The sequence below is a fragment of the Aricia agestis genome, chromosome 2 (assembly GCF_905147365.1).
Source record: "Aricia agestis chromosome 2, ilAriAges1.1, whole genome shotgun sequence".
Classification (NCBI taxonomy): domain Eukaryota; kingdom Metazoa; phylum Arthropoda; class Insecta; order Lepidoptera; family Lycaenidae; genus Aricia; species Aricia agestis.
Genome location: NC_056407.1, coordinates 13,064,132 through 13,089,197, shown reverse-complemented (window position 1 = coordinate 13,089,197; position 25,066 = coordinate 13,064,132). Strand labels below are relative to the sequence as shown.

General features: G+C 35.7%; 1 protein-coding gene across 1 annotated transcript in view; it reads right to left on the bottom strand.

Annotated features, from left to right (window-relative positions):
- Positions 1-24,574, bottom strand: part of LOC121739427 (protein dachsous) — a 229,156-nt gene extending 204,582 nt beyond the window's left edge. Inside the window, exons 1-2 of the mRNA XM_042131902.1 lie at positions 24,543-24,574; positions 14,550-16,296 (exon numbers count right to left, since the gene is read on the bottom strand). Coding sequence (XP_041987836.1) covers positions 14,550-16,253 — 1,704 coding nt within the window. The 5' untranslated portion in view covers positions 16,254-16,296; positions 24,543-24,574. The remainder of the gene's footprint in view (positions 1-14,549; positions 16,297-24,542) is intronic.
- Positions 24,575-25,066: the final 492 nt, after the last annotated feature.

Here is a 25,066-nt window from a genome sequence, read left to right as displayed (position 1 = left end):
AGCATCTTAAGCATATACTACCAAAACGCAAGATTTTGCACCAAGGAATACTATGGTTCCGAAGATACTAAGAGAACTCCGGATTCCTTATAGATACAAGTTTGGGGGTTTAGGCGTTCTTTTAAGAACTGAAAGCATATGCTACTATGCAAATTACATTCATCATCATCATCTTCATCACTACCATGTCAGGGTCACCAATGTCACAACTCACATGGTTGTATATGGATACAATATATACACAACACCATAAAATATCATCAGTCATCACGTTATGTCCTTATTTATTTGGTATATTTCAAAGCGATTTTAATATAAAAAATATACCTAATGCTGTTTCATAATGTTATTTCAAAATACATAATATTTCAAATACCACAAAATTGAACATAAGTAACAAATTCAACATTTACTCCAGAGCGTAAGGCACACATTTGGGTTGGACTGAAGGAAACGGGGCACTATGGAAAAAATACTATTTTTCGTCAAAATTTTAACCTCTTATAACCACCCTTTTTGAATATACCAATCGATAGGGGGCGCCAAGGGGAGCAAAAAAGCTCAGATAAACTTTTCTTAAAAATCAACCCCTGTCGAGAACAGGCCGAAATGCGACCCTCGTTAGCACGGAGAAAATACTTAAAAATTTGGACGAAAAAATTCAACCTCTTATAACCACCCCTTTTGAATACACCAATCGATAGGAGGCGCCGAAGGAAATAAGAAAGCTCAAATAAACTTTTCTCAAAAATCAACCCCCGGCCAGATACAGGCCGATATACGAACCTCGTTAGTATGGCGAAAATACTTTAAAAAAATTTGAGGATAAAAATACAACCCCCTATGACCACCCCTTTTTGTTATACCAATCGATAGGGGGCGTCAAGGGAAGCAAAAAAGCTCAGATAAACTTTTCTCAAAAATCAACCCCTGTCGAATGACAGGCCGAAATGTGACCCTTGTTGGTATGGCGAAAATACTTAGAAAAATTTGGCTAAGGTTTAGGAACCTACGTCAATTAAATGTTGGTGACATGGGTTAAGGAGGATTGTTTTTGGTGAGAAAAACTCCTACTTACCGTTTCCACCGCCAGTAAACTCTCCGTTTAGAAGAAATACGCATTTGAGATTTTCGTAATCTTCAGATAAGATCATCTGTTTTCTGATGTTTACGAAGTATTTTTAAGGCATCTCAAGGCTGTGATGAGTGGGTCTTACATAACTACTCAGCCACGGATACCGAAGGGGGGCTCGGGGGGCGCAGCCCCCCGCCAAAACAAAAACAAACACAATCTAGAAAGCCCAAAAGTAGGTTAGGTTAAGTTGGAACTTAGACCACAACACCCAGATATAGGAGCCCCGCGTAGCGGGGCTCCGTCGACTTTCTTTTATAGTAGTTTGTCAAATAAATTGGGGTAGGTTTGTAAATATTTACCAAGATTAAGATAATATTAAGGGGTTGAAGTATTTTCTTACGCGATGGTTATTAGGTAACTAAAAAGAGTGAAATTATTATTTTTAACAAAAAATTAAAACCGACTTCCAAGGTAAAAACAATAATAACATCCTATAATATGAACTAAAAAGTATTAAATAATTTTTCCTATCTAATAGTGCCTTTTTCCGAATTCGGCTTAACCTCAACTATTTCTGTACTCAATCTTCATAATTTTGAAGTCGGTGCCAGTTCCAAAAGTTTCAAATATTCTGTCAGAGAACTAAAGATTCAGCTATCTGGTACCGAAATCAAAATGATGAAGATTGAGTACAGAATTAGTTGACGTTTAGCCGAATTCGGAAAAAGGCACTATTAGATAGGAAAAATTATTTAATACTTTTTAGTTCATATTATAAAGATGTTATTATTGTTTTTACCTTGGAAGTCGGTTTTAATTTTTTGTTAAAAATAATAATGGTAGAAAGGGTTACAAAATTTTTTTCTCTCACGTATTAATATATAGATGCCGACTTAAAACTGATGTTGAAATTTTTAAAGACGTATTATGACGAAAATCATCGCTAGGGTTGTTAAATTGTTACCTACGAATTTAAAACTATGACATCTTCGCTGGACGTGTTCCTCTTTGGTCGTATTGTTTGTGTTTTGGCACATGCGATTAAAATTGTTAGAATCCAATTTTGAAATGTTTATATTAAATATTTAAAAATAAATTATATCAGCCAGCGCGAGGCACATTCCGTTCATAATCCTAGTGAAACCCGACGAATTTGACAGATATTGAAACCTGTCCGTTTCTTTGCAGTCGAACTACTAGTAGTTGTCTATTGTGATATGAGCGCCACTATCGCTACTGTCAGTTTATCAGTCTGTTCGTTTCTCGAACATTTCAAAAAAAAATCTCATTTCATCTCTCTCGTTCGTCTTATTATTTTCTTTCGTTTTGTCTGTCTATTACGTCTTCACGCGGTTGAAATTTTGGAATAAAATTATTTCAATACCCGGACAAAAATAAAGGATAGTTTTCATCGCAACGACGATACCAGTATCATCTTGTTTTTAATAAATTATTCCGTTACCATAAACATATATAGAGGATAGGTGATGAACTCAATATTATGGTCTATAAAACTTTAATAGGATAAAATAGTTTTCATGATCGCGCCCATAAAACCTCAATGTGACGATATAGCCTTACAACGGTGCACTCGCCTGTCCGAAGTTCGTCGATTTTGGTTTCTTTACGACAAAATATGACGTGTTTATTATTAAAGAGACAGAAAATACAGAAAATGTTTGAACAAGGTTAGAATATACCTGTCTTTATAACTACGTGTATTAGATAATATTATAATTAAAACGCCTTTACTCAAAAACACACAAACACACACACAAATCTTAAAAGTAATTTTTGTAGTGTGTAAGAAAAAAATAAAACACTGCTAATACATTATGTAATACGTCTAAATACATAGTGTGTATAGTTTTATTAGGAAGCTAAAGCATCATTTAAAATAGTTTGTAAACTCAGAAACTACTATGTCCTACCTACCTTTGTAAACTTAGAAACTACCTCTACAATATCCTATATTTCTTAATACTATTAGAGTAAGGTAACTGGCTATGATCTAAGTATACATACATCGTAGTATATATTATAGTCATCATAGTCACTATTATCCGTTAGTATGGCTCACGTGAACGCAGCCATAGCCCATACGATAAATTCAGTGTTTCTTCGAACAACATTATATTTGCATAAATTTATGGCGTCTCAGAATAGCTCCACTTCTCGTCTTTCTTGGGGTTATAAATGGGGAGAGGACCCGGTGACCGCAGGTCGATGTCAACGGGTAGTAGAGTTGGGTAGAGGAGAGTAGAGCGAAGTGTAATAAAGTGGAGTAGAGTTGAATAGAGCAGAATAAAGTAGAGTAGATTACAGTAGAATAAATAACAGTAGATAGTGTCTCCCAAATCCTATATCATTATATAGAGCTAGGAGATAAAGACGGGGATTGGGATTGAGGTAAATCACAAAAAAGTCGTTTAAAATGTTTCCATCTTTTGAAACTAGGGAACTAGTTTTAAAAGTATAAGTAAATACTTAAGTATTATGATCAAACTAGATATTTTACCCCCAAAAACCCCTAAAAACTAAATTTCATAAGGTTCTTGCATTCGTTCCCGATAAACAAAAACATATTTGTAAACTACTAGCTGTCCCGGTGAACTTCGTATCACTTTAAAACCTTCCCTGGACTTCTACGAATATTTTAAGACTAAAATTAGCCCAATCGGTTCAGCCGTTTTCAAGTTTTAGCGTTACTAACAAAATTGAAAATCCAGTTTTATATATAAACGAGCTTTTGCCCGCGGCTTCGCTCGCGTTAAGAAGGATTATAATATACAAATTTTCATCCCCTATTTTAACCCTTTGGAGTTGGAATTGATCAAAATACTTTCTTAGCGGATGCCTACGTCATAACATCTACCTGTATGCCAAATGAAATTTGGCATACAGGTAGATGTTCCCCGATCCGTCCAGTGGTTTGGGCTGTGCGTTGATAGATCACTATGTCAATCAGTCAGTCACCTTTGAGTTTTATATATGTCGTAGGACTATAAAGATCATATCATTTATTAAAATTGAAAAGCGAAGAATAAATATCTAACAATTGACCACTACCATTTCACTACAAGTTTACAGCGTCTCGGTTATAATTTAGCGCAGTTGTATCAGGCTGGTACAATTTCAGGGCTACCTACTTTCTCATTAGGCTGGTAGCGGTAAACGTAATCCATCATTACGCGCGGCTGCGTCGTGCCAACCCTATAATTTTCCTTCCCGCCAGTATCCTTCATACTTGTCACTTGCTACAGCGTAGGATTATGTGGATTAACATTGTTAGAATGCTTTGCTCTTGTTTTTAAATTTATATAACAATTAAAAAGTTACATTGACAAGATAAGGCTTTGTTTAGTTTTTTAAAAGACGAAATTTCAATACATGATTATAATATTTTTAATTTCCTGTATGTTCTATAAATACGCAACCTATAGTCAATTTTAATAAAAATACATTTTAAGTTAAAAATAACGATATAACATTAATTAGTAAGCCCAATCTAATTCCAGTTCTGGCAACTTTCAAATTCCGAATTAGTCACACTTAAGTCTTCTCTGTTCTACATTACACATGTATAACATGAGCGAGATTCTCGAACGTGTGAAATCGTAGACTTCCATACCACCGCAAAACGTTGATAATAAATTAAACGAATATTAAAAACTTTTACCCCGATTGTGTACGGCTGTCAACTAAATCGTTACAATATCGTATTATACTTAGGAATCCAGCCAATGACCTTTCGTTCCTCGTCTGAATGAATAAGCCTAGCTTACGATAAAAATACTTCGATACTTGTATTACGCGAATGTCGACTGTGATACCGCGCAATAAAATATACTTCGCCGTGTCGGCGTATAATGAATAGTTACATGTTAAGTCGATTCGCAGGTATCCAATCGTATTTCGATGTAGGAATTATACGATTAATTTCATTTCATATTTTCTACACAGGGATTCGCCGACGACCCGACTGGATGTCTCCCATTAAAGATATTAAAGCTATCCGAGCGTCGTAAAACTGTTAGTTAACTACTGTGGAGTAGGCACAGTTCCTCTTAATAATAAGCCATAAACTATGGGGCATATATTACACGAATATTTATTTAGCATTTATGCTAGGTCGTATCCGCCCGAGTAACTGTAGTAGTTAGCAGGAAAATTATATATGTTTTCCAATAACTTTGATATATACAAGTGGATTTTGAAACAGTTAGAGAACATTTAATTAAGACGAATATTAAACTAAATATTAATTAAGGCGAGCCACGAGTCGGAGCTCTCATTATGATCGAGAAAAGGATCGATCCACACGCGACTGACGGGCGACTAGATAGTAGAATAACAACTATTTCAAGATGGCCGAGAGCAGCCACCGCGAGACGCTGACAATGTTGGACATGGATAGCCACGTGCGAACTCAAGTAAATGACGTCGCCTGCCTCAGTTTGCGGAGGGTTGCCGAGTCCAAATTTAAAATTACGCTCTAAATATTTATAGCATTCATTTTTTAAAGGAAAACAATTTAATATTTTAAGTTAGCCAATCTTCCAAGTCCATGGCTTAAAAAAGTATGTATTTTTGTCACTAAACTTTTTAAAATTGGTAATATTATTTTAAAAGTGTAGTAATTTGTTTTTAAAAATATTTGAATGAATACAAGATAACATATTTTAGTATATAAACACTTTTATAACCAATGCAGATTTGAATGAATTGCGATTTGCCACCGAAGAAAAACATTACACTACTAAGTTATGTCATCGTTGATTAGTCAACGCCCGCAACCCTAGCGCAGAAAAAAGCGAACGTACTCAACTGTGGGAATGCATCGGGTAATGCAATCTTTTTGCTGGCAACATTAGCCGTCTAAGTTTAAATGTACCGGACATGCGCAGAAATAACTTGGACGTAGACACCACCCCGTAAGATGGGTGTAGCGAATGAAACTAAAAAGAACTTCACCAGGGTTGTCACTTAGCACTTCCGACTATAAGTCAAGTACACAATGTATCAAGTCTCATTGTCAACATAACTACTTATTGTTCATTGTTAAACATTTACTTTCTGCACATAATGTCATTAATAATAATATGTTTGAGTTGGTATTTTACGATAAAAGTACTTGTGTCTGCATTAAATTAAAAATATTGCAAATTGTTAAAATTGCAATCGTACGTCATTAAGAGCCGAGTAAGATGTTAATTTACTTTTTTATTTAAATATCCGTCAACCCTATTCTCGTCGTGATCGCTGGAATAACAAGAATTCGAATTTTAAATTGGCTTTTTTAACGCAAATAAATATGCAATTATGCGTCTGGCAAATAGCACACATAGCTTCAGTGGGAGTTTTTGTCTCGCAATATGATACCTATATCGTAAGGGATAATTAAAGCAATCATAGAGACATATTGAACCTGTTCCTAGATAAAGCTATAAAGGATAAACGAAAAAATTGCAGAAAGCGCAATCCCACGACTAATCATCCATATTAAATAGCCTTACATTCATAATGCGACTAAGCCGCGGGATATTTATACCTACGAGCAAAAAAAATCAAATGCCTTGTACGTGATTGAAGGAACTTAGATATACCACTAAAATCTGAAATTTAGCTTAGCCAAATTCTTATTGAAGCTTATTATTTAATTTATGAGATATAACATCAAGCAGATCCAAAGCAACAATACTTAATGAAGGGACGCCAAGTGATCGCAAGCTGTGAATCTTTACAATAGTTTTATTTCATCGTGCTCCTTTTATAGAGTTCAAGACGGTAATGTTTATTGCAAACGACATTTTGTTTAATTGCTACATAACATTGAACGAATGGTCTATAAAAAATCACATGTTGCTGTCCACCTCGTGATATATACGCCGGGGCTGGGGAACCACTTTTAACGAAGGAACGCCAGTTAATTTTAATGGGATTTTTCATATTTCAAGTGCAAAACTTTTGCAATATTGTATAAGTGACTGAATTCCTTTAGAAATATAAATGGAAGTGTTGTTTTGGAATAGAAATAATAAATAAACAAATAAGAAATAAGCAGGTATGCATAATGCATATAATATATGTTTATTTATTATTATCTATGTAATATTTAACTACTTAATAACGTTTTCCATATTACATAATGCCTATATGCGAGATGAGATCCTAGGTGATTTCTAAACTGGAGAATCTTATCACGTTTAGATTTTTTACGTTCGCGCGTAACTCAAATCTTGAATTTGATATGTTTTCGCGCAAAGATTTCGAAGTTTTCGTTTTTGGGCTCAGAGGACATGGAAAATATAAACATAAAATAATTACTACGTACTTAGTTTCTGATTTATATGCAAAATTACGACTTTCTCGTTTTCTACGCGAATATACGAATGTTAAATCAAGTTAATAAGCATGCTTTCGTTTGAAAATCTGTCCCTAGGCTGTAAGTTGTCCGTCGTATGGCTCTACCCGAGGATTGACATATAGAGGACTCTAACTCAGAGAAACGGTACAAGTCTGTTAACAAGTGCGACGAACTTACATCACCATTAGTGGAGTACAATCACGACCAGTGTACCTACAAGCGAATAAATGTTTTGGATAACAGAAAGGTAGATCGTGCTTTTTTTTTTCTTCTTTTCAACAAGCTTTCTTTGTTAAATTTTTATTCCGTCACTAATAAAAATTCTTACAAAATTAATAGCTCGCAAGCAATGCTGCTATCCATGTCTGATAGGTTGAAAAAGTCATATGTCTTAGGAGAGGAACGTCGACTATGCTACACTTTTTGTAAAAAAAATTTATTACTAGTGTAGTAATAAAATTTTCAAATATTATTTTCTCATGATGATATTCTTTAGTTAAGAGCTCCCTTCTAAACATCATTCTGGTTGATAACGATTTTTGCAATCGAAGCCTTAAACCGTTATTGTTTTAAACAAATACGAATTGCCGGCAATAAGTTGGCAATAGACTCACGTAGAGCCGGGAATGAATCTTCACGTATGCCGTATCCAGGCGTGCTAGAGTCTGTGTGACCAGAATATATTACAAATAAAGGTTCCTTTCAAACGAAAACCAATTCTAAACCGGTCTAGTAAAGCTCAAAATAGTATGATCATTTTCATACGAAAGAAATCGAGTATAGGTAGATGATGAATATGAGATGTGATGCAACAAAAACTGGTATCCCTGGTTAAAATGTTAAAGCTCTATAGGTTAAAGTCATTTTTCTACTGTCTCAAAGAAAAATATAAACTATCATCATTACCTTAGGCATCACAGTTGCCGACAAAATTAGTATTTAACGTCTTTCTACCCACAATTTAAACCTTACCATGAGTGATAAGAACAAAATACTTACAAACAAGTGATAGGGTTCTTCAAAATGTCAGTGTCAATGTAACTTCAGCACTCTAAGTGTCTAAACACACTAGGCCGAAGTTACGCGGCGTAAATTCCGCTTGACATGAACACACGGCGTCCACAATTTTCGTCCGTCGCGTTCCGTCCGTATTTTGTATGCGTTTGACATTGCGGACCTAATCATGCGGAATTTACGCCGCGTAACTTCGGCCTAGTGTGTTTAGACACTAACCCTCTTAGCTTGCACGGTCTTAAGTCTTAACGGATGGATTTCGCAGGAGACACAACCTCAAAAATCGAGGTAATTATTGTGTTAGTATTTTATTTAGACATAGCTCTTGTGCTTACTGGTGCTCCCCCCAAAATTTCAGTCTGCGACCGCGCCTGCCACGGCGGAGCAATAATGTCAAAGCAATAAATGTTAATGTTGGAATAGAGAGCTCAAACAACATGGCTGACATTTAGTTTCAGCGGGAATTCTCGTCAAGTGATAAAGGGCGACAAATCGTGGCGCTGCCATTATCATATAATTTATCTTGGAATAACAAAGATTTATTTTAGCCGAATATTGTCGTGAACTGTTTAATATATTGTATATATTCACTTAGAACCTACGATTACAATGGCGCTTAAATGCTGCTATAAATATTAGGTACTGAACAGTGTTAAATCTGATTTGTAGCGTATCGTTAAACAAAAATTAAAAAGCTACATTATTCTGAGATGAGGGACATTTTTTTTTTAATGAAATAAAGGGCCAAACGAGCAAACGGGTCACCTGATGGAAAGCAACTTCCGTCGCCCATGGACACTCGCAGCATCAGAAGAGCTGCAAGTGCGTTGCCGGCCTTTTAAGATGGAATAGGGTAATAGGGGAGGGTAGGGAAGGGAAGGGAAGGGAAAAGTTGAGGGTAGAGAAGGGAATAGGGTAGGGGTTAGGGGATTGGGCCTCCGGTAAACTCACTCACTCGGCGAAACACAGCGCAAGCGCTGTTTCACGCCGGTTTTCTGTGAGAACGTGGTATTTATCCGGTCGAGCCGGCCCATTCGTGCCGAAGCATGGCTCTCCCACGACATAACTTGACATAAGTAGCTGGTAACTTGAGCAAAATCACAGAACTCAAATAAATATAGGTTAACAATGTAAGAATTTTTTGTCAAAACCGAAAGCTTGGATACCATAATAATTTTTAATTCTTACACTATCTAAATCAAATTAAATATTCTTAGAAAGTAAAAACAAAGAGAAATCATAAGCGTTACGTCACATATTCTGTAACTGCACATGCGTATTGCGTTTTTATCGCGTCTTATTTAACGGTCGCTGATCCTGACAGAGAAAATGTATTAATTTGATCTATAGAATAGATAATTATTGCGTATGAACATTGCATTGATTTGATAATCCAATTTCTGCACGAACTAAGTAGCATGCATCATCAAATTCTATTTATTAATTTAATGTAACAAGCAACAAATAGAATTATATTTTTTTTTTATGTAATAAGGGGGCAAACGAGCAAACGGTTCACCTGATGAAAGCAACTTCCGTCGCCCATTGACACTCGCAGCATCAAAAGAGCTGCAGGTGCGTTGCCGGCATTTTAAGAGGGAATAGGATAATAGGGGAGGGTAGGGAAGGGAAAAGGGTAGGGGATTGGGCCTCCGGTAAACTCACTCACTCGGCGAAACACAGGGCAAGCGCTGTTTCACGCCGGTTTTCTGTGAGCCCGTGGTATTTCTCCGGTCAAGCCGGCCCATTCGTGCCGAAACATGGCTCTCCCACGGATTCCATAGTCGAGCCCCGAGGAATTGACAAGTCAGGCATTTTTCGACACATCGCCTGTTGTACGCCTCGACGTGAACTAAGATATAATATTGTAATATAAAAGACATCAACGCGTCAGCATTAACACATGTTATACTAAGTACTCACATGCGGTTTCGCTCGATAGTTTTACACCAAATCGAGTAATAATTACTGTGTGGACTGCAAAACTGACAGCTCGAAGGCTCGCATCGAGCCGGCTTGATGAAATTAAATATATCGATTTAGAATAAACCTATCGAGCAATGCATGTGTGGACGAAATCCCGAGCCGCGGGTTTTGCTCGACGTTATTGCTCGATCAAGCAAAACCGTATGTGAGTACTTAGCATTAGCTTTGCTTTTCCACAGCGTAGCAAAGAAGGTAAATTTTACTAATTAAAAGCAAATTTCGCTCCAAAGTCACTGATGTAATATTAAAATATAAATACAGATCATCTTCAGACTAGACTGCCTGGATCGGGTCCACGCAAACACGCGTAATATTAGATATCTTAAGAGTGCAAAATAATGCGGTTTTACGCGAGCATAATACTTATCTGTGTAACACGAATTAAACAAGAACATAGCAGAATTACGCTTCTATATAATATGATTTCTACTGAGTCAGACTTGGCGATTTTTGTATCATAATCGATGAAAGCGTCCAGCGTCATAAATTTCCCCCTACATCATTAGAGTCGCGTGACCGAGCTCCATAACAGCAGCCATCCCGCCGGTCCCGGCCAGTCCCGGCCAGTCCCGGTGAGTCCCGGTGTTTACGACTATTTAAACTATCCCACTTCGATTTATTGACCAGCAATCGCGACCACGTTGCAGAATTCCTGATACACATTTGTATGGTAATTTCTAGCTCAAATCGCTAGCTGGTGACGTAGAAATTAATCTAAAATAATTATGCTGATTCATACAATTGATTAATTATTCTACTTTAATATAATTTAATGATTATTTAAGGCAAATCCAAATTCAGTAAAAAAAAAAAAACTTCACCAATTGGGGCCCCTAGACGATCAAATTTATTGCGCCATATCACTTATTGTGCAATATTATTGACCGTCTAGGGTTGGTATTGAATGCGCCCGCCTTTCAATCTTATTGTGGAATAAAATGTTCAATGATTTGCACAATAAAATTGAACGTCTAGGGGCCCACCAAGCTACGCGTGTTGCCATGAAAACTATATAACTGTGCCGTCTCAGACGTGAAACATCAAAATTTATTTGAACGTGTAAAAGTCACTTTCGTCAATCAGCAATCAATCAAAATATATTATTAATTTACTAAAGGCTCATAAAAATATCGAAGCCTACGCGGTAGCCGCGGCTTATCTGCCCATAGGAGATGTAGTCCTTTGTACTGTTTAAGAGCATTGTGGGCGCTAACTTATGGTAATTCCCTTAATTAAAAAGATTGCTTCATACAAAACCCGCTATAATCTTAAGTGTGCCTTATAATATTAGAGGTTAACACGATATAAATTAGGAATAAGTTATAAAAAAAATGGCAAAACCCGAATAAAATTTTAGAGAGCCTAGTTACAATTCATTTTTATCAAAATAATAATGGCTATGTTTAGAGAAAAAACTATGTATAATTTGTAAGACAATTTAGCGTAAAGAGTTTAAAAAGAAGTTACGAATGTAAACAAATGTTTATTATTGATCAAACAAAACACAATAGTTGACAGTGTTACATAAGAATTTTACAACTAAACAAATAAAAGGTGCCAATTTTGACGAACACTTACACCGCGACGCATTAGCATACCTTTGAACCGCCGACAATAGCCACATTAGCGCAATAAAAACCACTAAACGCTTCGCAATTTCTGGGCTATCTAATCTTCATCAGGAATTACTTTTATCCAATGCTATAAATCGTCGGGAGGGAGGGCTATTCAAGCATTAACATGACCATTTACTATTAAAATTCAACGTTACCCGTATTCGGCCGAGTACAATCCACGAGCCTGCTGCTTCTATGGCAGGATCCGACACACGCCCTGACAAACGAGGAAGTAATGCTTACACTTACTGTCCGACTCAAATTAAAGATACTATCTGGTAGGTAAATAGCTCACAAGTAGGTAAGTTATTTTATGAAACAGAAGATGAGTAGGAATGTTTTCTACAGATAATAAAAGTTTGCATTCAGGTTTTCTCTTGAAAAAATTATTATCTCCTAAGATTTGAAATAATTAAAGCGTTTATCGTAACCGAAAATATTGATTAAACTAATATAATAAATAAAATAATACTCATACAACAGTATTATACTAATCTCTCTCTCCTCTACTAAGAGCTATGTACGTTATTATACGCACACAGCGTATAAATAAATAATCTTAAAATCATAAATTCAATCAACCTACACAATAAACAACAGTTATTAAAACATAAACATATTAAAATTACATTGTAAATTATAAAAGCCTACAATAGAGATAAGATGGTGATACATGATCACAAAGGGATCGAGATAGCCGCGGTACCGTACGTGTGCCTATTACGGAATCGGCCTCGCTAATGCGTTCGATTGTATGCGCCTGCGCAGGCCTGAAGCCTTCGGCGAACGCTACGGGCTACGATTAGAACCGTTTTGCTTCCTATTAAAAATCCTTTTATTGTTTCATGCCGACGTCGGTGTCATAGGTTTTGAGGTCTCGCAATATTGTGCAAGTAAATTCTCTATCTGTTAAATAATGGGCAATGTTATCGATTTGAAAAAAACTATTACAGAAATTGATTTATAAGCACACAGTATATCCCCGATTTTCAGTCGGGTTATGTGACGTCAATATCAGTCGTGACCTGTGGGCAAGACTTGACATAATACGACCATACAAAGTTGGTCTGATGGTACATTATAAACAATACATAGAAGTTAATAACAAATAAATAACCAAACTTAAGTCGGCATTCAGCTAATACAACTCGACGTGTTATCTCAAACTGATTCTCAAGTCGAGAGTCTTGACATGAAGGTTTCAAAAATGCCTACGCACTATGTAAACTCGCGCGACGCCGCGGGCGCGCCTCTCGCCATCGACCGTCCACTGTTTAATTTTCAATTTAGATCGCAATTTGCGATGCGGCCCGAACTGGACCCACTCGAGATAGATTTATACCCCCACACTTACTATGCGCCCCGCAAGATATTAAAACGTATTAACTCGCGTAAGTTACGAGCGCGCACCGGATTTCGCGATAAGCTTTAATGAAAATTACGACGTTTTTTAACAAATTCGCGGGAGGCGGGGCCCGAGATAAAAGGGATTGATCTGTCCAGGGGACTAATTGACCGCTCGCCCGATGATGTAGCCTTGTTTATCGTAATTGAACACGGCCGAACAATGTGTTTATGCGCGCCCGTTTTTAATTTGCATTGCAGTCTGTGACGTCTAAAAAATAAATTGCTCTAATACTCGCAAAAAGTAATCAGGTGCTCGAAAGTGACTTCGTACTCCCCGCATAATTATCTGATAAAATATAACGACGGTAATTAATTATAATTAACAGGTTTGAAATACTGCCGCGAGTGGCCGAATAAAATTATCGATTAAAACGAATAAAAAGCTGCAGCAATAAAAATATGAATTCGCTACGGAAAGAAGGCTGGACATCACATAATTATATTTAAAAGTTATTGCAATAGTACAAGGATAGCAGTAAATTAAATAGAACATCCAAGGGGTAAGCCATCCAGTGCTTATTCAGATTCGAGCCCCGCCTTCCGTCGATGAAGACGCGAGTAAAGCGAACAAGTGTAACTTGTTTTACTTCACTATCTTAATGTTTTAACAGTGAGATAGTTTCTCATAATTTACATTGAATTAAGTGTCAGAAAACTTGATTTGTGAGAAAATTAAAAATTTGAAACGTCAAAAAATCTAATGAAATATAATAAGTAGCATCATCTATAATATTTAAAGCTAATAAAGGACTTCATTAAAATAAATTATTGTAAACTTGATACTATCGGTTGACTTTAACGAAACAACCACGGATGAAGTCGTCAGGACTAACAATGTCATTTCAAGTCACAGTCAACTTTAGCATTTAAGTCGTCTAACATTTCAGTAGGCCACTCAAGCAATTTAGTCAATACAGCAAATGATACAGTCACGTCTCCGTAAATACTCGATACTTGCTGGTAATTCCAGAAAATCCATAATCACATAAATTCAAAATAGCATCATGAATCTTAACAATTATGCATTGGTATTAAAACACTATAATTTAATGTGTTTTGTTAGTACAAAATAAATAACTCTTACCTTTAAAATACAGCTGCCAATAGCTTCATTTTCTGACACCGTCACGTTGTAGAAGGACTGGTCGAATATCGGCTCGTTGTCGTTCACATCTAACACTGTCACTATTAGCGTCGCCGTTGACGACAACGGCGGGTTACCACGATCGCTAGCTACCACTGTTAACTTTGGCATCGGATTCGTTTCACAATCAACACGCGCTTGGGTCGTCACTAAACCTGATCTCTCGTCTATCGCGAACCAATCTGACTGTGGTGTTGGAAGTAAAGAGTATCTTATCTCCGAATTCTCGCCCTCGTCTAAATCTGTCGCGGAGACTTGAATAATAGGCGTACCAGGAGCTGCCGCTTCTGGGACGTTCGCTTTGTATTCGCTCTCTACGAAAATAGGTGGGTTATCATTGACATCGGTTACTTTCAGACTGATTTCTCGGGAGGCATGTAAAGGTGGAGAACCCTTATCTGTAGCAACAACGTTCAGCGTATACAACGATTGCTGCTCCCTATCTAACGGTAAGGCTACTACAACTAAATATATAATATTATCATGAGTTCTTAAATCAAAATGTCCATCACCACCAGTCAACGTAACATTTACGTTGGAATATTCCGTTTTTGAATCAGGATCTTGGACGGATATTCTCGCTACAAATTCATCTAATTGAGCTGATTCAGATATTTTTGGAGTCGCATCATCGCTTAAAAAGATTACATCTATTGTTGGTTGATTATCATTAACATCAGTCACTCGAATAGAAACAAATGCTGTTGTCTCCAAAGGCTGAGCGCCTTTATCTCTCGCAACAACAACCAACTCATGTAGCTCTTTGGTTTCAAAATCTAAAGCTTTATTTACAGTTATTTCTCCAGTCTCTGAATCTATTTTGAACATGTTTTCTTTGTCACTTTGTCTCCGATTAATTGAATATTCTATCAAGCCGTTTTCTCCTGCATCTAAATCAGTCGCAAACACTTTTAACACTGACGTACCAACTGTTGCATTTTCAGGTATCACCGCGGAATAGGCACTTTCAGCGAATACTGGCGGGTTATCATTTACATCTAAAATAGTTATATTTACAGTCATAGTGCCTCTCAACGGCGGTGTACCTCCATCTAATGCTTCAATAACTAATTCATAGTGGTCCGTCGTTTCTCTGTCGAGAAATCCATTAATTTGGAGATCCAAATACAGCACTCCATCGCGTTCTCTGTGAGAAGATAGACGAAACGCGTTGTCCGTGTTCCCCGACACAATATTGTATCGTTGAGTGTTAAATATTCCTAAATCCTGATCTTTAGCCGGATTAAGTTTCCTCTTAACGTCTCTAGGCGTGTTTTCTGAAAAGTCTACGTTCATTACCGCCGTTGGAAACGTTGGAGCATTATCGTTTTCATCGGAAACGCGAACCACAACGCGGATATTATCACCGCTAGCGGGGATTGCGACTAAGGCGTAATGGTCTCTGTTTTCTCTGTCTAACGGTACTCGCGTCCTTATTTCACCGGTTTGGGGGTCGATTTTTAAGTCATCGTTGACTGCACTTCCCGGCACAGGAACAATAGTGTAAGGTGGGGCAGCATCGGGCAGCTCGTCGCCAAGGTGTCCGACGAATGTTCCGGCGCGTGCGTTTTCTCGTATGGTGAACTCGCGGACGTGCTCGGCCGCCGCCGCAGCGACCAGCACACAGACGAGTGCGCGCCACATCGCGCGTTAGTTCCTCTCACCGCTCACACATTGTCACTAGCACCTGAAAACCAAAGCAGTTTTGTTATTATCTTGATATTATATTGCCTAATATTAACGATATTGGGTAGTAGTAGTAAATATTATGTAAAAGTAAAAGGCATAATCTTTTTCAACAAATATCTCATATTGCATATGCGCTTAAGAAAGCCACATTATTTAATTATGATTAATAGCAACGTCTACTTGTATAGACAAATATTAAACTTATAAAACAACAGAATGTATGCGATACGTAATAATTTATAATTTTATTACTCTCCTTTACCATAAACGACATTGTTTAACAATTTGTAAGTGTAAGTACTCGTAAGTAGCTATTTCCCGTGTATTAGAATCCAATGAGTGTAGATTCTCAAGTTTCTTAGTTGCGTTTCATGCGACTACTTAGTCGTTATAAATAACTTGGGTACCTCCCACCTATTTCTAACCATTTTACACTGCTAAAGGTCAGTTTACACCGAAACAAGACAAATTTCAATGTGGAATAAACCTTTACGTGTAAATACTAGAGGTGTGTAAGGTGATTATTATCTATACTTGTAATATAACTCTAGAGAGGTTATGTGCAATGGATATGATATTTAAAATTATACTGAAAGATGATCGGTAATTGAAACTGATGTCAAAATCTATATCAGTATGTTTTTTGTCTATCTGACAATCTATATGAGCACGCATGGGTCAAAACCTACAGAGACTTTAAACCTGAGAGATTTTAACAGGTATTATTTCGATGAAGTTCTATTTATAACCTCAAAAATTAATCTACTTGTTATTTTAGAACCTCGATCTTATTTACAGTTCGTGTTATGTAGATAAGATATTCGCCAAATACCGGTTTAAATGGTGTCATGTGGTCGCTAGATAATTTTGAATACTCGAGAGACTATGTTTTGAGACCGAGAAAGGTATAAAATAAACGTATCCATATATAGTACCTTACCGCAAGCCGAGGGTCGCGGGTTCTAATCCCGCCGACGGAACAAAAAGTTTTCAATTTCCTGGGTCTTGGATGTATATATATATATATATATATATATACACATCCTACCCCTATAACTCAAAGGTGACTGACTGACTGACATGGTGATCTATCAAACCACTGGACGGATCGGGCTGAAATTTGGCATGCAGGTAGATGATATGACGTAGGCATTCGCTAAGAAAGGATTTTGATCATATCTACCTCCAAGAGGTTAAAATAGGGGATGAAAGCTTGTATATAATAATACTTCTTAACGCGAACGAAGCCGCGAACTAAAGCTCGTTAAATATAAGTGTGATATCTTAATAAAAATCTTAAAATATATATTGTATAATATAAAATTAGTATTAAATATATTTCCGTTGTCTGGTACCCGTAACACAAGTCCTTCATTATTATTATTAATATATTATCATTTATTTTGATACTTATATAATCGCAGGAGATCATTGCTTATAAGCTATTAATTTATTAATTTCAAGTATCCCATTTTATAAAATATTTTGAAGCTTTTTGGTGAAACTGCCAATAGTATAAATATTTTAACATAAAAAATGTACAGTAGGTTCCAATAGCACAGTTGTAGCTCCATTTCTACTAGTTTCAAATATATTTTAGCAACAAATATAAATTTCGAAGCAGATATTTATAATCGCGAAAGCCCAGGCATGCGCCATATACACGAGGTTTTGAATTGTTCTTTAAAATATTACCTGCTAGAGGTTCTCTACCTGGTCGCGTACAAAGAGAAATTAACATAACTTCGACAATGCTGCAGGTAACTTATTACCTATATTTATTACCGATTCTTTCATTACTAGATATTTATACGTTCATTGTTTCTTTCGCATTGTTGCAATATTTTGAAATTAGCGAAGTATTTACAAACACAAAAGGTGTCGTTTATTTTAAGGATTTCAGTCAGTAGCACTCTTATTTATAGGCTGCCAAAGACAGATAATAGCCGTCATCAAAATATACTTAGCAACTTGGTTAGTGTTTAATACCTATAAATCAATGTAAAAAAATCTCGTAAATTAACAAATAATGATTATAGAACATAAGAAATTATATGTTTTAATTTCCTTGTATTTAAAAATCATGCAATGTCTGCAGATTATCACATTTTAAAGGAACCTAGGTAGGTAGAAAATATTATTTTCATTAGCGCAAAGAAACAAACGTAATTAAATTCTTGACAAACTCTAAAGTAAGAATTAAAAATATTTCTATATAAGGATATGGAATGCAGCCTGCGCTTGTTTTTCCCTACAATATTACTACACCAGTTTTAATTGTATCATGAAGATTACTTTATGCAGATTGTTATCGCGTATATTATATTAAGTCTTTTCTGCGTAAGTCGGTGAATATCGAAATAAATTTATATTTTTATTGGTCTTGCCAGATGTGTTGACAACGGAAACAAGAATGCTTAACTTATACATCGACGGCCCTATCTTAATTTCTTAAATCTTTAAAAGTGACTATACTGGCTGTTCATATATAGAAGGTCCAGGTCCTATCGTAATATTAATGATATTTAAAAGTATATACTTGCTGTTTTTAACATAAGTTACATTCATCTCACTGCTTCTAAAGCAGGGGTCACCAATTAGTTTCGCCCGGGATTCGTTTTAAGAAATGAAATGACCTTCGCGGTCCACACATTTGAAAAAAAATTATAAAATAAAGGTAATTATGGGAATCACAAAGGTATTTATTTACATATATTATAATTATCAATGAGAAAGGTCTCTACATCAACAAGATTAAACTTAATTAAGCCACAAGTCACAACGTCTAAGGTTACAAATATCAACATTTAAAAAGTAAAAAAAAAAAACAAAAAGCAGCCAGTGTTTTGTTAAAAAAGCGGCTTCTAAGCGGACTAGCGTCAAAAATCCTGCGCATGCGTCGGTCGGCGAGCGCTAACGACCGAATCGCGAGCGTCGACATAAACTATGCGCGGGCGCATGACTTATGTGCGAACGCCGAAACATGCTCCTCTAGTTTGGCATACATTAATATATTTACGGCGTGCCATACACAGAGATACACGCTATACCTATGTTTGTACCGTTGAAAAAATTGATTCATAGGCAACTGACGGACCTGCGCTATTTGGTCGGATTATGTCAATTTAATTTTAGCTGGAGCCATCAGATGGATTTGACATAACGCGACCAAATTACTTAGGAATCAACTTCTCTGATAGTACTAGGCAATAGGCTAACTCAGTTTAGTGATATCGTTTGGCAATTAATAAAATACAATTTTACAGATTTCTTAGATGGCGGGCGTTTTTTTTTTTCTTGTTCTCTAATTATATTGATCTTTGGTATAATAATAAAAGTAACAAGATATACGTGGAAGAGCCATGCTTCGGCACGGATGGGCCGGCTCAACCGGAGAAATACCACGTTCTCACAGAAAACCAGCGTGAAACAGCGCTTGCGCTGTGTTTCGCCGAGTGAGTGAGTTTACCGGAGGCCCAATCCCCTACCCTATTCCCATCCCTACCCTCCCCTATTACCCTATTCCCTCTTAAAAGGCCGGCAACGCACCTGCAGCTCTTCTGATGCTGCGTGTGTCCATGGGCGGCGGAAGTTGCTTTCCATCAGGTGACCCGTTTGCTCGTTTGCCCCCTTATTTCATAAAAAAAGATAAAATTATTATGGGTGTACACTTTTCTTGTACTTGGTCACAGAATAGATAATAGTTGACTTGGTGGAGATTTATGTGCTTTATTAAGATAGCATGTTACAGGTATATAAAATATCATAGTTATGAATGTCCTAAAACTATCTGGGACTCAAGTGCTAGTTCTGATTTCTTTAAACATCTTTAACCTTATTTATTTAAGACATACCTAGAGTTGCAGTTGTAAGTGGAAAAAGGAGGATGATTAATTGAATACTTCACATAATTAATTAATATTGTTAGGTATGCATATTATGCTAAATTAATATTCAAATCCATATAAAATGCACTGCTACCATTTCTAAACCAGAAAATAATTTTTCATCATGAATAAATAAAACATTATCTTGATTTATTTGTGTGTTTTAGTATTTTTATAATACTAATTAGTGTTAATATTATAAAGCGTTTCCGAGGCATATTAATGTGCAGTTTCATGCCGGTTAGAAAGTCAGCTCATTATATTATTAATATTATATCTATACTATAATATTATAAAGCGGAAGAGTTTGTTTCTTTGTTTGAACGCGCTAATCTCAGTAGCTACTGGTTCGATTTGAAAAATTCTTTCAGTTTTAGATATAGCCCATTTATCGAGAAAGGTTACTGGCAAAATTTTATCACGCTAAGACTAATAGGAGCGAAGAAATAGAGGAAAATGTGGAAAAAACGGGGGAAATTATTTGAAAGGGCTTATCTCACGAACTACTGGAGCAAGTTTTCTGTTATACAGATAATTAGTAGACCGCGTGAAGGATCATAGGCTATCTTTGTAACTATTTAGTAATCTGTGTCTTTGTGGACTAATTTGTCTGCGAAATATCTAATTTACGCGGGCGATGCCGCGCGGAACGTCTAGTTATAATGTAAATCCTTATCCGTAATCCGAAGGATTAATTAATATTACCTACATATCACATATCGCACTAAACTATTTCTACTGCTCAATATAATGGAAATGAGTTTATTTATAACTGTTAACAGTCTTACTTAACAAATAAACTATTGTATAAACCAAATAAACCAAACACCTATAACTTTCTTGTTATGAAGAAGGTGACTAACGTTTTGCAATGATTTTATATCTTATAATTTTGATACAAGTGGGTAACCTAAGATGAACTGTGGGAGCAAAGCGGTCTAAAATTGTAATAATAATAATAAAAAAATCTAAGCTGAAAACAAAAGGTTCTTTCTTTGAGGAATTTGTAGAATAATATTATGCGCTTTATCTATGATATTGTTTTTTAAGGGTTCCGTACCCAAAGGGTAAAAACGGGACCTTATTACTAAGACTTCGATATCTGTCCGTCTGTCCGTCCGTCCGTCTGTGTGTCTCCAGGCTGTAACTCAAGAACCGTTATAGCTAGACTTCTGAAATTTTCACAGATTGTGTATTTCGATTGCCGCTATAACAACAAATACTGAAAACAAAATAAAATTAATATTTAAGAGTGGCTCCCATACAATTTTCGGCTTTTTTGCCCTATATTAGTAATGGCAACAGGGAGGCACATGATATTTCCACAAAGGCCTTTATTTTATGTCTACTTTTATAATTATTAATAATATTAAAATAAAATAAAAAGTTAAGGGGTCCCATACAAAAAACGAAAGTTTTGGCCTATTTTTGCTCTATAACGGTACAGAACCCTTCGTTTGCGAGTCCAACTCGCACTTGGCCGATTAAACGAAACTTATATTATCATAAATTTACTAATACATTGGTACCGAAACCGTTTATTATTATAATGTCAATACTTAATATTAATATGTATATATAATATTTAGAGATATTTTCCTGTATTATTTTTTATTTAATCAAACTTTTGTTACCTACTATCAGTTCAGGAATATTTGCGGTACCTAAATCAATATTTTACGCAAAACGTAATTTGATATCAATAAAGCATTATGTGCCCATTGGACAATCTTAAAAGATATTTCTTATGTCATTTTCGTTCATTTTATGAATTAGTTACGATCAGTATGTAAGTGATACGGAGTATACTTTGAATTGAATATGATTGTTATCGACGGCTTTGTGGCTCTGGCATCAACGCCCCGATGTGGAGGCATAAAGGCTTATTTTAATAATGCATTCTTCGTCCGCTCATTTTTTGCCCCGGACAATGTACTCATTTAGTTCGCTAAGAATGTTCGCGGGATGCAGGAAATTAATATTCCTAGCTGTCTGCTGATATCTAAGGGCCTAAAAATTGAGTATTTCATTCATTGAATATATTTTGTGGCACGGTTTATTCATACTTATCTACACTTACGTTTGCCTCAAATATGGGACTTCTGATTTAAACAGACAACAGAACGGTCTAGTATGAGAATAGTCTACTGCAACCACTTATACTGTGACAACTGGCCAAATCGATTATAAAAGTGCCCGCAATTGTATTGATATATTTTTTATTTGTTTACGTGTAATTTTATAATTTTAACCTATGTTCTAAGCTCGCTCGATGTAATTTGTAATGTTTACTACATTTTTTGTATCTCTTTACTTTATTGTCTTTCGCATGTCTGTGAATTTATGTTAATTCTTATGAGAATAAATGTCTTAAAACCTAACCTAAACCTAAAGAGTTTAGTGCTCTATGAAAGAAAAATATTGTCACTAGAAAATGTTTTGTTCTAGCAAGATTCTATTTTTCGCAGCATATTATCGCTGGTAATGAATATTTTATGTCGCAAAAGTTTTGCAATCTATTTTCCGAAATCACAATTCACAACGATATTCAAATAAAACGTCTATCAATGTATAAACTAGCTATTTGACCGAGCGTTGCTCGGTCAAAAAACGAATAAAATGACCTTTTCTAAAAATGATTCCTAGCTAGATCGATTTATCGCCCCCGAAACCCCCTATATACTAAATTTCATGAAAATCGTTGGAGCCGATTCCGAGATTCCAATTATATATTTATATACAAGAATTGTTCGCTTAAAGATATAAGATAAATGAACATTCAATAAAAATCTTTTCATTACATCCATGAGTAGAGCACTACTGTCAACTGGCTTACTACGTTTTTATGACAATATCAACTTGTCCATTGATTGCTTGGAACCGTAGGCTCTACCTATCCGAGTAATTAAAATGATGTAGTTAAAATGCCTCTCCCAGATATAGACTAGTTGTCTTACAACGTTTCCCGGAACACCTAGCACCTAATACAAGACCTGCCTTTTCTATTCATCGTAAAAACTCGTCCAATCTACGAGATAAATAATTAAAAATGTCAATTACAGACTGTCCAGCGACTGGTTAAACATAAAGGCAAATGGAAACTAAATGAGAACCATACTCATTCATATCACTTGCTATTAGGAATTTTCAGTTTTCTCTTTTATATTGGACTAACTACTTTACTAAAAATTAATAAATCATATTTTAATACTTATTCAATGTCAAAGAATTTGTCGTATTTTTTTATATCAAAAAAGTTTGAAATTGGCGAATATTTAGCGTTAGCAATATATTAGCTTTTTCCTATTCTCGCAAAGAATTCATTTTATTTGTTGTATAATTTACAGCTTTTGATAATGAATTAATATAAATTAAAGAGTTACTGAATTAATAACTATATTTTGTAACTTTTATATCACCGGCCAATAAATTTAATTGCATTCTTCAAAGTCTGTATTTAAAATTCCTATTTTATGAACTCGCTATTTCTTTACACCGGGCTTCAACTTTTAAAAGCTCCGTCGGGCTTTTACTACGGACCGCTTCATATAATGTTGTTATTATTAGCATATTTATGAGTTGTCGGCTATTACATTTTGAATATTATATTATCAATCGTATTTTATATGTCATCAAATTCGAAACTTTCGAATCCTACTAGAATGTTGGCTTCGGATTCTGTAAATATGAACTTGAATACTCGGTAGAGACAGCAGAAACCTTTGCAATCAATGAAGCGACTTTTTAATTAAAAATACTTGCTATAACTGTTGATATACCCTATTATTCGAATATTATATGAATTTTATTATACATATTATTGTAGATTTTATAGCTAATAGTATTTAGTACGCTGCGTACCTACGCCGTAGTACCACCTGCTACTATCCCTCAAGTTTTCAATTCCTACTTCTTGCAAAGTACATCTAAGTACTACTAATAGTGATAGTAATGTAACCTGTAATTTCCACCCCTAAAACTACATACTACAATCTACACTGAAGAGAGAGCATTTTTCTTACAACATTGCTACTTAATAACTTTAGCTTAATTCTTACATTTGATGCTACAATGGTTATAATAACGTTTTAAACGTTCTGAAAGTTGGACAGATAATATTTTTGGTTGTAGTAATAATAGAGGCTTTTAGTTTTGATAGAGTTTGTATTTAGAAATTGTTATCTTTCCCTACTCGCACGCATGGTATTTGATTGCTATTTTTGCCGCTAACCTATGAGAAAATGGAGAAAACTACGTAGGGAATAGACATTTAAAGAGTGAATACACAGCACGTGTAGAACTACCAGAAGTAGAGACACAGAAAAGTCCCTGTCACACAACATGTTGTGTACCATACCTTCAGAATCCATCACACATTCTAGATATGCACGTCCATGGAATGCACTGACACAGGAATTCTACACAACACTGCAATCCACAGCACGTCAATGGAATCACAGATACATGGGTGCAAGTAACAAGATGGGCGATTCTACAATTGTGCGGACGTCTGACCGCGACCGCGCTCGGGGAGTCACTGACGCGGGACGCCGCCGGCCGCCGCCCCCCGCATAACAGGTTGTGCTCGCATACCGTTTTGAGCGCCAATTTCGAGGCTCTCGGGATAGGGACGCCGACGTTTCGACTTGATCCGTGGAGTTAAGATAAAGGATATCTTATACGTGGCTTATTGCTTGATCTGTATCTTTTACTTTGTATGGAAAATTTATTGCACTAATTTACTTTTGAAATCGATGGTTCGAAATAAAATTCGATTTATATTATAGTTATAATTGAGAATTTAGACTAATTATAATAAATATATTAGTATATTAGTCATAAATTCATAATAAATAAAATTATTCAAATGAATTTTTGTAT